At 44.6% G+C, this 14,956-nt stretch overlaps 1 protein-coding gene across 2 annotated transcripts in view; it reads right to left on the bottom strand.

Moving 5' to 3' along the window:
• Positions 1–8,663, bottom strand: part of Stard8 (StAR related lipid transfer domain containing 8) — a 74,183-nt gene extending 65,520 nt beyond the window's left edge. The window contains exon 1 of one of the 2 annotated variants that reach the window (XM_029534256.1): positions 8,494–8,663. In XM_029534256.1, coding sequence (XP_029390116.1) covers positions 8,494–8,538 — 45 coding nt within the window. In that variant the 5' untranslated portion in view covers positions 8,539–8,663. The remainder of the gene's footprint in view (positions 1–8,493) is intronic. The other variant, XM_029534257.1, reaches the window with a different exon arrangement.
• Positions 8,664–14,956: the final 6,293 nt, after the last annotated feature.

The following is a 14,956-nucleotide window of genomic DNA, read 5'->3' as shown; positions in this document are numbered from 1 at the left end:
GTGTGTGTGTGTGTGTGTGTGTGTGTGTGTGTGTGTGTGTGTGTGTGTGTATGCTGTTTAGTATATATACTCAGTAAACTTGCTAGGGCTGCAATGGGTGCTGGATTGGGCCAGGCTCTCAGTGGATATGAGAAGCTGGGACACAGGCTGGGTCCTTAGAGAAGCTTGAAGTTTAGTATGGCAACAGCTGGATAGGTAGAGGATGACATGTTGACTGGGGCTAGACTGAGTTTGTCACTGGAACACTTCTGTCATGGTTCCACTTTTAAACCCTATGCCAGTGTCCTGGGAACATACACTAGTGCTTAGTATATGCCTGATGATGGTGAAATATATAACTCTCTGTCCTATATAAGAGCAGTGGAGAGCTGGATTTAAGAAGGACATGGACAGTCTAGACTTCACTTGCCCCTATAATGAGAGGTCCCTAGCAATTCTTATCCTTACATATAACAGAAAGGGAAAGAACAACCCTAGTTGATTGAGAGCAATAGAAGAAATACTTCTAGATTGCTTTTGTAGAGCTCCTTTTGAGACAACTCTGCCCCTTATTAGAGACAGGGTCTTACATAGCTAGCTTAGAAGTTACTGTGTAGCTCAGGATGACATTGGACTCCAGACCCTCCTGAGTACTGGAAATTACAGGTGTGTGTCACCATATCTGGTTATATATCACACTCTGGATGGAATACAGAGCTTCATGTATGCTAGACAAGCACTTTCTCAGCTGAGTTACATCCTAAGGCCCCTCCAGTCTTCTTCCAACTCCCTCTACTGTATTGCCTTAGCAGGCTAACAGCCAAGCTGGGAAGAGAGTAAAAGAGAGGCTACAAGCCCCAGGGGTTCCCTCGATAATCTCAGGAATGTCCTGTCCCAAAGATTTGACTTTCCCACCAGTCAACACAGATGCTCCTTCCTGCCAAAAGCTTGGGAATCTTTTTAGGAGGAGCAGAGCAGATTTAGAGTGAGCCTTATCTCCAGGCTTCGGACTAGTGTGACCAGAGGTGGGAGGAGAGAGCTGCGGATAGGAAGATTGTTTAAACAATTCACTTCCTGAAATACAAGGTGATAGCATCGGTATTTGCCATCTTTTGCTTCCACAAGATGCCTTCAGCAATAGGCTTTCCAAAGTCAGAGGGCAGAAAGAAATGGCAGGTGTATACATTTCCTTTTATTTTACAAGAGAGACAAAGGAGGGCCTAAGCCATGGGCTCAAGAACATGCAGAGTAGTACGTCTTCTATCTTCATATTGATCCATAGTTACTAAACATCTACTATATGGCAGGCTTTTTCACATATACCATTCCTTCAATCAGACAGTAAAGTGTGTGTTCTTCCCTGCAGTGTAGGCAAGGAAACTGAGACACAGAGGAAGAGGCAGAGGTGGAACCAGGGTGTATTGCTTCCAGTTACTTCATTGCCCCACCACAGCTACTTTTCCGCTCCAGCTCTCTGAGTGATCCAACTCGAGGCAGAGGAAAGGCCAGAGAAGGTTGGCCTGTGACCGTTTTCAGGGCCTCAACTCCATTATCCAAGTGCATGACTTCATTCTTGCTTTACCTTGGCAGCCCCACCCTCAGAGCTACACACTGGCCTGGCCTGTATGCATCCTGGCATCAGGAGCACAGGTGGCCACCAAACGGCTGGACAGAGAGACAGGGTTGAAGAACGCCCCTTCCCTACCCCCCTGGGAAACCACTGCCTCCAAACCCCAGTACAGGCCATCTGGGCCGCTGATCCTTGTTATTTTTACCACTGATTTGAAAACATAAGCCAAACTCTGGCTTCCATAGCTTCCTGGACCTCCAGCTGTTCTCAGGCCCTAGGGCCTGCTGGAAGGAACGGTAGCCAATGTAGGCTCGTTTCCCTGAGCCCTAGCTCCCTTTCTTTCTCCCTAGGGAACTGGAGTGGAAATCACTGACATTTTGGGAGCAGTATTTTATATTTCATTTGGTGATGGTGGTGGTGGTGGTGATGGTGGTGTGTGCATGAATCAGAGCAGGAAGGACTCAATAACCAACCCACCCTTCAAATTTTGTAGGCAGAGAAACAGGCCTAGATTACTTATAACCACAGTAGACTTGGTAACTAGATTATTTGGATTGAAATGTCCAAGGTCACCACATAATAGCTATATCACCTTGGACAAGGTCCTAACATTCCTGCCTTTCAGTAAATGAAGATGACAGTACTGTCTTAAAGGGTAATTGCTATGATACATTGGGCTAATAGCCAGGAAAGATGTGGAATACTGTGCACCCTGTGCTGGGTACTTTATAAATACTAACGAGCAATGGTTGGAACCTTCTTTAGTCTTTAGTCTATAGTAGCCTCCATTTCTCCCCTACCCAACAGGCCTAGTGTTGGGTGCACACTCCATTCCACAGCCATCCACACTTCACACATTTCAGCACCAATGAAACTGAAGGCAAAGTTGGGGGTCAAAGAGGTGAAAGCGTTAACGACATGTCTTCTCACCCTAAAGCCCTGCTCTTTTTTGACTACATCAGGAACATCAAAGTAGAACTTCCACGTGGAAGTTTCAAGGTCTTGGGCTGAAGGTATAGCTCATTGGCAGAATACTTGTCTAGTCTGTAAAATACCCTGGATCCCGTACCCACCACCAACACAACTTTATCATTGACTCTTGTTCTCATGTATCAGTACCTCCTTCCCTCACCATTCACTCAAAACCCCGAGACCCAGGGAAAAAACCCTGAATCTCTACCTCATTCTTCTCCTGTTTCCCTGGAGATTTTTTTTTTTTTTGGTCCTTTTCATCAATAGAGCAAAACTTGAGATTTAGATACATGTGCCAGGCTCTTATTTATGGGTTCCTTGGCAACTCCATGAAGGAGGTGCCTGGCTCAAGAAGGGCCCAGGCCTAAATACAGTAGTTGTCCAATGCTTTTACCCCTACCCAGCTATCACCCGTTCTATGCTAAAACATTTTTTTCCCAGAAAGCTTCACAGAGAACTTGAAAACTAAACCACAGCTCCTCTTGAACTCCATCTAGACCAATAAGGTCCCCACCACCTATTTTCTTGCTTCAGTTCATGATCCCTTGACTCACAAATCATTGGCTTATGTCAGCATCTAGTTGACTTACAATAAACCGTGTGGGAACAACCCCACAGTATGGATCGTTCACACAGGAGTTGAGAGCTAATGCTCAGTGACCTGACTGATGAATTCTGCACAGAGAGCTCAGGAGTTGAATCCTCTATCTGTAAGACAGATGGCTTAACTCTGCTCTTTTAAAACAGTTTTCTTATGACCTGGGTATTTATGCCATAATTTTTATCCAATAATTGAGAGGCAGCCACGTCTGCATATACATAGCTCTAATGTACACATACACACATTACCAGAAACTGGTTAATTATCCTGTGGAATGTAGAGATAGGATCCAGAAGTCTTAAGTCCTTTCCTAGCTCTGGGAGTTTGTATACATTTGTGTATACTTGAATTCTTCACATTCTCCTTGCCCCCTCTCCCAACCAATACACAGTGCATGTGATAGTTATCTTGTTTGTATAGATAAGGGCAAAGGAATGGAAAAAGCAAGGGTTTCCTGGAGGCTCGGAGGAGAAATCCTGAAGCATTGTCACCCTTACAACTCATATCCTGCCAGGGCAATTTGCACAGAATGAGACGCTATGAGTTGACATAGGGACAGAGAAGACCTGCTCCTCTGCACATTCCATTCATCCATACATAGTGCGCATATGTTTATATGTGGTGACAACCCTCATTTACCCACCAGGAAGGAGTCTGTAGTAGTTGAAGAAATCATGGGTAGAGAAATCTCTAGTACACTGGGAAATTTCATAGACATTAACCAGCCAGGTGTAGTCTAACATGGGTCATATGAGAATGCATGCTCACCTCATGTGCATGTATGTATGTGCATGAATGCAAGACTGTGTGGTGAGTGGGATATCTCACTGTCATGGAAACAAATGTTTGAAGAGCCACATGGAGCTGGTTGCTGAGTACAAACCTATCCCATGACTTAAAAGTCTCAGGCAGGCCAGTTGTCCCGAATTCAAGGCCAGCCTGGGCTGCAGAGTGAGACCTAGTCTTAAAAAAGAGCAAACATAAAGAGAAAACAAAAAGAGTATCCATGCAGAAGTCCCATGTGTACTTAGAAGAGGGCATTTACGAGAGAGGGTGTTTGAGACTATGCGCATGGGTGAACTGGGGTGAGCCCTCTACACACATGCTCAGTGTGGGAGTGCAGTGCACAGCTTCAGTACATGAACATAGTGACTGGGGCAAGGCATGCTGAGCTGGGTTGACATTCGCCTGGCTGGTTAACTTCACTGAGCCTTCCCCGTGTTCTAGAGTCTTCTCTACCCAGGATTCCTTCAACTACTACAGACACCTGGTGGGTGAGGGTTGTCATCATGTACGTGCACTAGATACATGTGGGTGCAATGTGCATCTTCTCGTTGATACTTACCCCTAGCCCTGCTGTTAGACTTTACCATATTTAATCTGCATTTGAATTCTGTAATATAATTAGTAGGGAGAATACAGTATATACGAGACTACACTTGATGAGTCTGTGTCCTGACTCCTCATATGACCTTGGGCTCCTCCCTGTTCTCCAGGCTCTGGTGTCCTCATGAGTAATTTGGAGGGGAAAATGGGTGACTTCTAAGAGCCTTTCCTATCTGAGAGTAGGAGCAATTATATATTTAAGATTTAAGAGGAAGGAAAGGAGAGACAATGGGGAAATGTAACCCTCTCAAAAGTCACCCAGAGGTGACAACAGAGATGGAACTCTACCTGTCAGAGGGGTATCCTCTAGGAACTTGTATGCTCAACTGAAACAGGAAGGGGAGTCATAGCCATGCTTATTATGGGCACAGTACCAAGCTAGGTTCTGGGAGAGAGCAAAAGGACAACGTCAAAGAATTGAGGAAATGACTAGGCCAACCCTATGGAGGGAGGGTTTTCTGTAGGCTTGATTGTACAGAGAAGTGGCCAATAGCTACCTTCCCAGCCTTGCTGACTCTGAGGAAGACACATTAGGGACTGTGTACTGGGCTCATTTCACACCCCAATGCCTTTGTTTAGGATATCCCTAAACTAGAGAAACTAAAGACTGGCCTCTTTGCACCTTTGTGTATCTTCTGCTCCTGGGTTGTCAGCCTCACTTACTGAATTAGTTGCTCCTATCCTTAGACCAAGGCAGGGTCAGAGTAGAGAGCAGAGAGATCATGGAGACAAAGATTAGACAAGATCTGAGATCCTCATCCTCACTCTCCAAACACAGAATAAACCCTGTCCTTGCATCAGTCACACCCAGTGTGTTGAGCAGGACAGGCTCATGGGGTCCTCCTAGTTTCTTTGAGCTGCCAACACAGGCAATGTCCTTCTATATGCCTGCAGGATGTGGCTCACAAAGGTCATGGTGCATAGCTAAAACGCATGCACAAAGGTTTGTGGTGGAACTCAAGCCCAGTTTGTCTGGTTTCCTCCTCCATTCTTTGGCTCATGGGGTACAAAGGTGTTGGAGCTTGGTTTCCCCACCAGGGCTCCAAGAAGGCAGAACTAGATGATCTAACAGTTTGGTGTTTTTGTTTTTGTTTTTGTTTTTTGTTCGTTTGTTTTTTTGTTTTTTGTTTTGTTTGTTTGTTTGTTTGTTTTTTCAGCTACAGCAGACTCTGCACAACCATTGACCACCTTCGGGCGGTTTTTCCACAGTTGTGTAACTGTTCATGGGGAGGCCTGGCTCAGAAAGGGAGGGTAACTCAGAGCAGCACTTTCCTTTGAGAAGGCTGACAGGTCCAGAGCATCCAGCCTTTGACTGGGGTCTTAAAATGACAGCGTTCGAGGCGGGGACAAGAGGTCCAAGTTAAATATATGTCTGACCTTTTAGCCCCGGAATCTAATGATATATTATTTCGTATCTCTTAAAGATCATATATGTCTACAGGACTCCTGCATTTCTCCTACCCTCACCCCCTCTGTGTGTGTGTGTGTGTGTGTGTGTGTGTGTGTGTGTGTGCAGGCACAAGTGCACATGTGACCTTATACTCTACATAACTTTGTGGATGTGCTTGGAAGGCTATGCAGTTATATGTGTGTGTATCTACATCAGTGGTTCTCAACCTCCCTACCCTTTAATTCAGCCCCTCATGTTGTGGTGACCCCTAACCATAAAATTATTTTTTTTGTTGTTATTTCCTAACTGTAACTTTGCTACTGTTATGAATCGTATTGTGAATATCTATGTTTTCCAATGGTCTTAGGGGACCCCTGTGAAAGGGTCATTAGACAACCCCCAAAGGAGTTGTGACCCACAGGTTGAGAACTGCTGACCTACACACTTGTATAAGTGTGTTATCTGTGTATGCACCTACATTCGTATGTTTTTGTATGTATTCATACTTGAATGATATGCCTATGTGTGTGTGTGGCTAAATGTGCACAAATGCACAAATACGTTTTGTGTTCATGGGCATATCCACGCATGGAATCATAGATGTTTCTTGTGCATGGGATAGAGATCTCTGGCCTTCCCTTTAATTTCTCTAGTCCAGTGGCTCCTAAGAAACTGTCATGAATCAGAGGGGTTGCTGAGCACCTTGGGCTAATGAGTACGAAGGGATGTAATGGAAGCTCATGTCGAGCACCTAGTATAGTCCATTGATGGGATAGTAGATAGGAAACATCTCAGACATCAAACACCAAGGTCGCTTTCAGTTCCCTTCCTTCCCTGTCTTCATTCTACCCACCTCCCCCCCAACTCCTCCCTGTCCATACCTAGCACCATGGCCATTGCAGCTCTCACTGTCCTGGTCCCTCCCTCCACTTGGCCCCTTCCACATCACCCTCACCTGCTCTGGATGCTGGAGTGCTTCTCTTGAACCCACCCATTTAATTATATGCCCACCTTCTTGAAATCGACTCCCCAGACCCCTAGACTTCAAGATTTCACAGGTAAGGATACGGATTTTTTTAAAAAAAAATTTTTTTTAATTTGATGAAAACAGACATTGAAACGTCTGTCTTCTTTTATGAAAGAAATATCATCTGAACCATAAACTCAATAAACTAAAGACTAGTTCATTGAGTTGAATTAATGTGTATTTACAAAACCTGCACACTGTCTTTGCTTTTCTTCAATTCTACCATATATAAGCAAACCTTTTCACTAAAAAAATCCCCAATAAAAGAAAACCATTAGCCCCCAGATCAATTTCAAACCCTCTGAGAGGTAGTCCCATTTCCTACTCTCTGTGCTCCTCTCTTCCAACGTGTCACCATGAAATGTGCCCTACCCTCAGCCCACCGACCAGGCACCAACTTCCAGACCCAGCACCCTCTGCCAGTTCTTGCTCATGTAGTTCCCTCTGTCAGGCATGCCTGGAATCTCCTGCCCTCTTTGTGGCCTGACAAACTCTTCTCTTCCTTCCACGCTGATGCTCAACCCAGATGTGAAATCTGTCCACATCCCCCTGGATGGAATGGGGCTTCCCTTCCTAAGAACCCCAGCAAGTCCTCTGTCCTATCGTATAGTCGACCTAGTTGCTCCAAATTCTTCCCAGGAGACTGTACTCAGAGGAGCTATATCATATCAAGAAAAGCATGGACATTAGTGTCCAGACTCCCAACTGTACTGGTCATAGCTGAGTGATGTTGTAAGTATCACTTAGCCAGTTACAGTGTCTCTTCCACAACTATCAAAGAAAGAAATTACTGGGTAGTGGTAAGGGTCACCCAGGTCTGGGGCACACAGATACTAAATACATGTTAGTGTCTTGGTTCTTGAGAACAGAAATTGCATTCCACATTCCCATAGATTCTGCTGTGTTCCCACATTTCCTGTGACCAGGACAGAGCAGGCCTTCAACAACTATTTAGTGCCTGGCTGTCTGACTATGTAGTATAGTGCTTGGCATGGAATGAGGGTTTGATGAACATCTGTCATGGCTCTCATTCTCTCTTGAAGGACACAAGCTACACCCTTTCTGTCTTGTGGCGCTCCCTGGTACCTAGTGCACAGTAGATGCTTGCTACATATTGATGGATTTCAAAATTAATAATAATGATAATAATAATAATATACACCATTTTGTGGATGTCACATGCCAGGCATAATGCTAGAAACCTCACACCCTTGCTCTTTATATTTGCAAATATTTTACTATGTAAACAGTAGCAGCAGCCTCCTTACCCTCCTAGGTCAGTTTAACTAACTTCATTCTAAAGCTAGAAAACTGAAGCTCAAAAAAGTCAAGTATTTTATCTCTGTGACAGGTTTAGGAAGCCAGAGACAACTAGCTTACTTGTAAAGTTCAGAGACTCAGTCAAGTGACAAAGGGCAGGGGTTGAATCTAGTCTTATCTGGCTCCCAGAGTTAAGCCTAGTTTCGGAAGCTGATCAGGCCTTCCCAGTCATCATGCAATGGGCTCAGCTGCTTGCTTGCCTGTGAGCAGGGGGGCCTTAGCTGGGCTGCAGCTGGGCAGACACTTACCTTCACTTTCCTGAAGCAAGCCCAGAAGACATCCAGCAGAGGCATAGTGGGGCGTGAGAAGCTGGAGGGACTCCGGCAGTGCTCTGCTGGGCGTGAACCCTCTATCTAGGGGAAAAGCCAGAAGAGACCCAGGGCTCTGTGAGAGCCAGCGCTAGCCCTGTGCTCCATCAGCGGCACTGGGAGGGGAGAGGCAGACAGTAGCAGCAGCCTGATCAGCCCAACAGCTCAAGGGCAGGCCCCTCCTGGAGAGTGAAGGGAGGAAAAGACTGGAAAGAAGGAAGGAGGGAGGGAGAGAGGCTGGCTAAGGAGGAGGGACCAGGAGGCGGGTCACTGATTCAAACTCCGCACCGTTAGCCAGTTGGCTGGGACGAACAGCGACACTGATTGAAATTCCCTGAATATTAGTTTCCCCAGCCTGGTTGTCCAGACTGTCTACTTGGCTCACAGGCTCATCCTGCTACCTGTGAGTTGGTTCACTGGCCAGATCGCCTCCTAGCCTTCTAAGCAACATATTAGCTGTCCCTGGGGGCTCCAGACACAACCAAGAACACATGGAAGCGGTGGACAGTGCCGGGAAGGGACTGAGGAGCAGTTCCTGCACAGGAAAAACAAGGAAGGTGTGAAGCCCCGTGGGTGGAAGGGGGCGGGGAGAGCCTGTGGCCTTGGATATCCTTCAGACTGGAACTCTGAGCTCTGCATCAGGGTGTTCGGTTTCCAGCCCAGTTCTAAAGCCATCAATCTTGCCCCAGTCTGGCACCCTGCAGAGGCCACAGTCTTCTGGGTCTCCATGTTCCCAACCTGTGAGAAGCAGGGTTAGTTAGGGGTTTCATTCTGTTATGAATCTGAATCCCGTTGTGGAGTTAGGTACAAGGCAAGTCTGGGAAAACCCTATTGTGGACAAGTACGTCTCTCAGAATTCCTGGGTGGCCCCTGAGAGCCTGCAGAAAGTCAGACCACACCCCTCAAACAGCAAAGGGCATTTCATCCATCCTCCTGCCTCAGGGCAGACCAGCTCTCCCCTAGCTCACATAGGTTGGGTGTATATGTTTTAATGAACATCTTCTGAAGAGCTGATGGTTTCCTTCCTTTATCTGCACTATGCCAAGAGCCCTTCAAGTCTTGAAATCTAAACTTGAACCCCATGGATGTTATGAAGTCAGTTCTATTAGCAGGAATAGAGCAGTGGGCAGTTCCGGAGGCTTTCTGGGCAGGAAGCCATTTAGAAAACAGTGATCCTTCCATAGGGCACCCACCCTTCCCTAGACCTCAGAAGGCAGGGTGCCATGGCTGCTGTCCAGAGGCTCCTGGGGACCCCATGGCACAGAGCCAGGCTTGGGTCTCTGGCGGGATGGGGGGTGCCTGTCACCATGAAGCCCAGAATAACTCCCTCCCTCAGGCCTCACTTCCCTTTCAGAGGCCAAATTGGTGCAGCAAAGGGTCAAGTTCTGAGATCCTGAAAGGTCCGAAGCCTGCTTTGGGCAAACCTTTGTCTGCCTTGAAGGACTTTCCTCATCAGTGGTTTTGTCTTGCAATTCATTCAGAGAGTCTGCTCCTAGATGTGTTTACAACTTACCCTGGGACCTCGGTTTCCCCATGTACATCCCGAGGGGGCTACAGAGCTTACCTTCCACTTCTCCCCTAGCTCTCATTCTGAGAGTTACCTTACGTGGAGCCTGGCCAGAAAGGTAGCAAAAGCTAAGTAAGGCAAGCGGCTCCTCCTCAACCACCTCCAGTTGAGTGCAGGGCTGAACAAGCAGCTCTGCTACATAGCATGGCCAGCCATGGCAGAGAGAAAGCATTGCTTTCAGTATGTACCCTGTCTCTCCAGCCAGAACTCTGAGCAGGGACTGTTATGCAGCAACTGCTATGGGCTAGAGTGTGGCTGCTTCCAACGACTGCATAACCCCTTCTTTCTGGACTTTATCTCCGTCTTTAGATTCAGACGCTGGGAGGAAGTACATCCTCTGTGGCTTTGGGTATGTATTCATTCATCGAGCAATAGGGCACAGCATTCCACACTGACCTTAGAAAGCCACAGACTTCCGTTTCAACCCTGACCTTCCACAGGACTGTAGCCTTGAAGTGGTCAAGTCCCATGAGCTTCCGAAGTAGCCAGATTCCAACCCAGTTCTGTTACTCTCTAACTGGGTGGCTTAAGCCTGTTAATGCCTTAGTTTTCCTATCTGTACAACAAGAGTAATAAGGGCACCTATTTCACTGGGGAGTTAAACTGAATGAGGTGTGGGATTTAGAACTGTGGCTAGCATAATTTAAATTCTCAACAAATTTTATTAGCCATTAGTGAAGAAACAGATGCTTTGAAGCCTGGCAGACATAAATCTTGATTCTATGTTCTAGCAGTATATCACAGCCTCATCCCTTCTCTAAGCCTAGCTGTGGCTTCACAATTGTGCTGCTAGGAGATAGTGAGATAATGTGTTGGCTTCCACTGAGCACTCTTTAAATGTTAGTCCCTTCCTCCTTCTTCTGTCTGAGATGCTCCTGGTTCCTTGCCTCTAGAAAAACAGTGGCAACCTTGATTTGGCACCATCCTTATGTGAGTTCAAATCGAATTCCTGCTACTATGGGTTGTGAACTCTAAGGTTTCCTGGTTATATTGGAAGCATGGAAATTAACCATCTCCTGGGGGATATTGTCATTATGGACGAAGGAACAAGGGCACCTGATGTGAAGGGAGAGCTGCTATTCACACAAGATCTTAGTTTTCTTTCCTTTCTCCATACACATGAGAGTCTCTAAGCCCAAGTGGCTTCTCTGACCTGAGCAAAGCCTGCCATGGTGTGGGCCATCAGCATGGGCAGTTAGTGTTCTTTCTTAGAGTGGGGGATTTGCAGAATATTGACTATTAAAGAAAGAAGAATGGGCATGGCTGGACAGCTCTGCACAGGTATTCAGGGAGGATGCTTCATCAACGCTCCTCTTTCTAGCTGCCGTATTTTCTCATCCATCCACTGGCCCTGCCCCACAATGGGGTATCCTGTGTAGAAACCAAATGAACATTTTATGTCAAGAAACCCAAGTAAAAGAGAAGGAAAGCCCAGTATGGCCAAAGGTGGTAGAGTGGTCTTGTTTCCAAGGTAACTACGTGCAGGCTATTGATCAAATAGAGTTCTGGTAACAGAATGAGCTGAATAGAATACAACAGAAAAGCTAAAACAAGACTGCTTTGCCCTATTAAAAATGAAGGGCTCCATGGAATTTCATTTATTTGGCTTACACCTAGCAGTATTATCATATTATGAGTCAAGATGGAAATACTTAAAGAATATTGACTGATTTTTTAAAACATATTGAAAAATTTTAAGTGCTAAAACAAATAAAATTTAGAGCATATTTTATAAAATCTGTAAGTAATATTTACAGAACAAAGAGAAAGCCACCAAGTGTCATTGTTTTACATTACTGGATTTAGTATCTTACATCTAGATGTATCCACTGGGACTAGAATACAGAACTCTGCATACAGACTTTGCTGTGACATTGTGTCTCCTAGTAACATCAGAAGCCACACCAGTAAAGTGTTGCCCATGACTGCCCAAATGTGAACTGAACAAGAAGGATGCCAAGAAACAAACTAAACTACATAGGGAAATGTCCCAGGTGACCTCAATACTACAGGAGAAGTGATCTTCCCTAGGAAGAACATACCAAGTAGTTGTCCAGTGCCAAATGGTCAGCCCTGAAGATGTGCATACAAGTAACATTATATGGATTCAACGGGTTATATTAGAGAATGTCTGTGTGTGTGTGTGTGTGCATAATTTATTTTTAAAAATAGCCATAAATTTGCAGGAGAGCAGGGAGGGGTATATGGGAAGCTGTGGAGGAAAGACAAGGGAGAGAGAAATGTTGAAATTAAAACACAATCCCAAATTTAAAAAAGAAAATAAAGATTTAAAGATTGTGGAAAGAAAAGGTTCTCAGGGATTCTTGAGTCACTTAGAAAATTTAATCCCAGCACTTGGGAGGCAGAGGCAGGTGGATTTCTGAGTTTGAGGCCAGCCTGGTCTACAGAGTGAGTTCCAGGACAGCCAGGGCTACACAGAGAAACCCTGTCTCAAAAAAAAAATCAAAAAAAGAAGAAGAAAGAAAGAAAGAAAGGAAGGAAGGAAGGAAGGAAGGAAGGAAGAGAAAATTTAGAGAAACACTGTGTTAGAAGATCCAAACAACCATATTGGAACATCCTGGAACCTCTGAGCTAAAATTCTTTCAGAGCACCCAGTTTGAAAGCTCTCACTGAGCTAAAAGGAACTGCAGGAATTGAATAAGGAAAGGGACTACCCAGTTGCACACAGCAGGCCAGTGGCAGAGCTCAGGCGTGGCTGGATCAAGGACTCCTGCTTCCTAGAAAAGTTGTTTCCCTAGTGCATTTAATGAAATGAATCTTTTAATCTGCAGGTAGCCGCTATGGTATGATGGTGAGCCCTGCTTCTGCTCACAGAGAGGCTTGGGTACCAGTACCAGGTCTGTAACTGATGCAGCAGTTACAGCTTTCTAAATTATCCAAAGATCAAAGCACAGGCTTCGGTGTAAGAGAACTCTTGGTTACTAGGTGTGTACATGAAAATATAGCATCAACTAATCTCTCAGGTTTCTATCGGCCTCCAGAGCCTAAAAATCCAGGCCCATAGAAGGTACTTACACATTCAGGCAAGGATCGCATGGCAGAGCAGAATCAGTTACTTCACAGGTTGAACCAGAAACAGGGTAGGCAAAAGGAAAGAGGAGAATTGGAACCAATGAGAGGGCTCAGCAGGTAAAGGCACTTGGTGCCAACCATGGCACCCTGACTCTAGCCCTAAGACTCACATGGTAGAAGGGGAGAGAACCAATTCCTGTGACCACTGACAGTGCTGTGGCACTGAGCACACTCCAGCCACTACACATGCAAATCAATAAGTGGGATTAAAATTCCTAAAGGAAACATAAAATCTGCATTGCATTCAAAGCATTTGCATATTCATCTATTTACACCCTACCTTTTATTGTCTAGTAATTCATGCCCTAAATATTTATTTGACATCTACTGTGTATTAGGCAAGGTATATGTGAAAGAAGACACTTTGAAAAGTTTGATTTTCTTTTCTGACCAACGCTGGAAGAATTGAAATGCACAAATGTTCTTAGGGGACAAAGGTTTGTGCTACAATCTCCAAACATCAGTTTGCCTCTCTGGAGAGAAGCTACAATAGCTATGCTATTCTAGACAGGTGTTCAATGGCAGAAATGTCCCCTGAGGGAACAGCTTTCCAGTGTACATGCATCTTCAATGAAAAGCTACTCAGACTGGCATCCAGCACATTCTACCAACAGAAGACATCATCTTACACGACGACCCTTAGGCTTTCAGTCATGCATTCACGTATTAATTCATTTGGTAGAATTTTATGGTCAGTAATATCTTTACCTTGAAGATATGGAGATGAGGATTTGTGTTGCATGAACTATTCCTGGAAAGACGTATACCAGCAACAGTCCAAACTTAACCATTCCATCCAAATTTAGCTTGGAGAACCAATGAGTATACTGGACTCTCTTACAGAAACATGAATGCAGTGGGGGAATATTTTAGCTCCTTTTCTGTTGCCATGACAGAAACACCATGAGCTAGACATCTGCTGCAGTATGTGTCCCTCTTATATATAACAGGGAAGCTGCACCCATAAAATCCCAACCATATAGTCACCTAAACAAAACACAAGCAATGACAACATCAGTAGACATACAAATATAGATTGGAAAAAAAACTAACAAGCCCCTACCTCTAGATGAAGAGCTATAAGCAATTAATGATTGCTGAGGGAAGGCTTCCACAGGGACGTGCCCCTAGCTAGTAATCTAGTACCGAGTGGTCAGCCCTAAATTATACATTATGCATTAAATTATTAAATTATGCATTAAAGGGATGCAGCATACTGTACTTATATATTTACTCATGTAGGTATACATATATACATATATATCATATATATTGTATGATATATGATATATATATCATGCCATACATATCAGCAATAATTAAAGAAAAAGAGGCCATAAATTTAAGAGGGAATGGGAGAAAATGGTGTAAACACAGTAGAGATAGATAAAATTAAATAATAAAAATTATTTATATATAAAAACAAAAAACACTTTAACAATAAAAATTATTGTGAATACGTTTATGTAATTAAAAATACATGTAAACATATGATGTATGGAAATATAGATGGACATATATGTTTATACACCAGTGTGTAATTGCAGATATTCATATTGGGAAAGAGGAAAACTATACAGAAAAGTTTGCTCCTAAAAATGTGAATGAAACCCAGTAAATCAGACTCAGACAAGCAAACAAACATTGCACAGTGGCTGTGAAGCCCGGACGACAGCATTGCACATCAGTTTGTAACAATACTCAATATTTCTTGAGCACTTCACATATCCTACTTCTGGCCTA

The sequence above is a fragment of the Mus pahari genome, chromosome X (assembly GCF_900095145.1).
Source record: "Mus pahari chromosome X, PAHARI_EIJ_v1.1, whole genome shotgun sequence".
NCBI lineage: Eukaryota > Metazoa > Chordata > Mammalia > Rodentia > Muridae > Mus > Mus pahari.
Note: the sequence above shows the minus strand (reverse complement) of the source record. Positions and strands in the feature narration are given on the sequence as shown.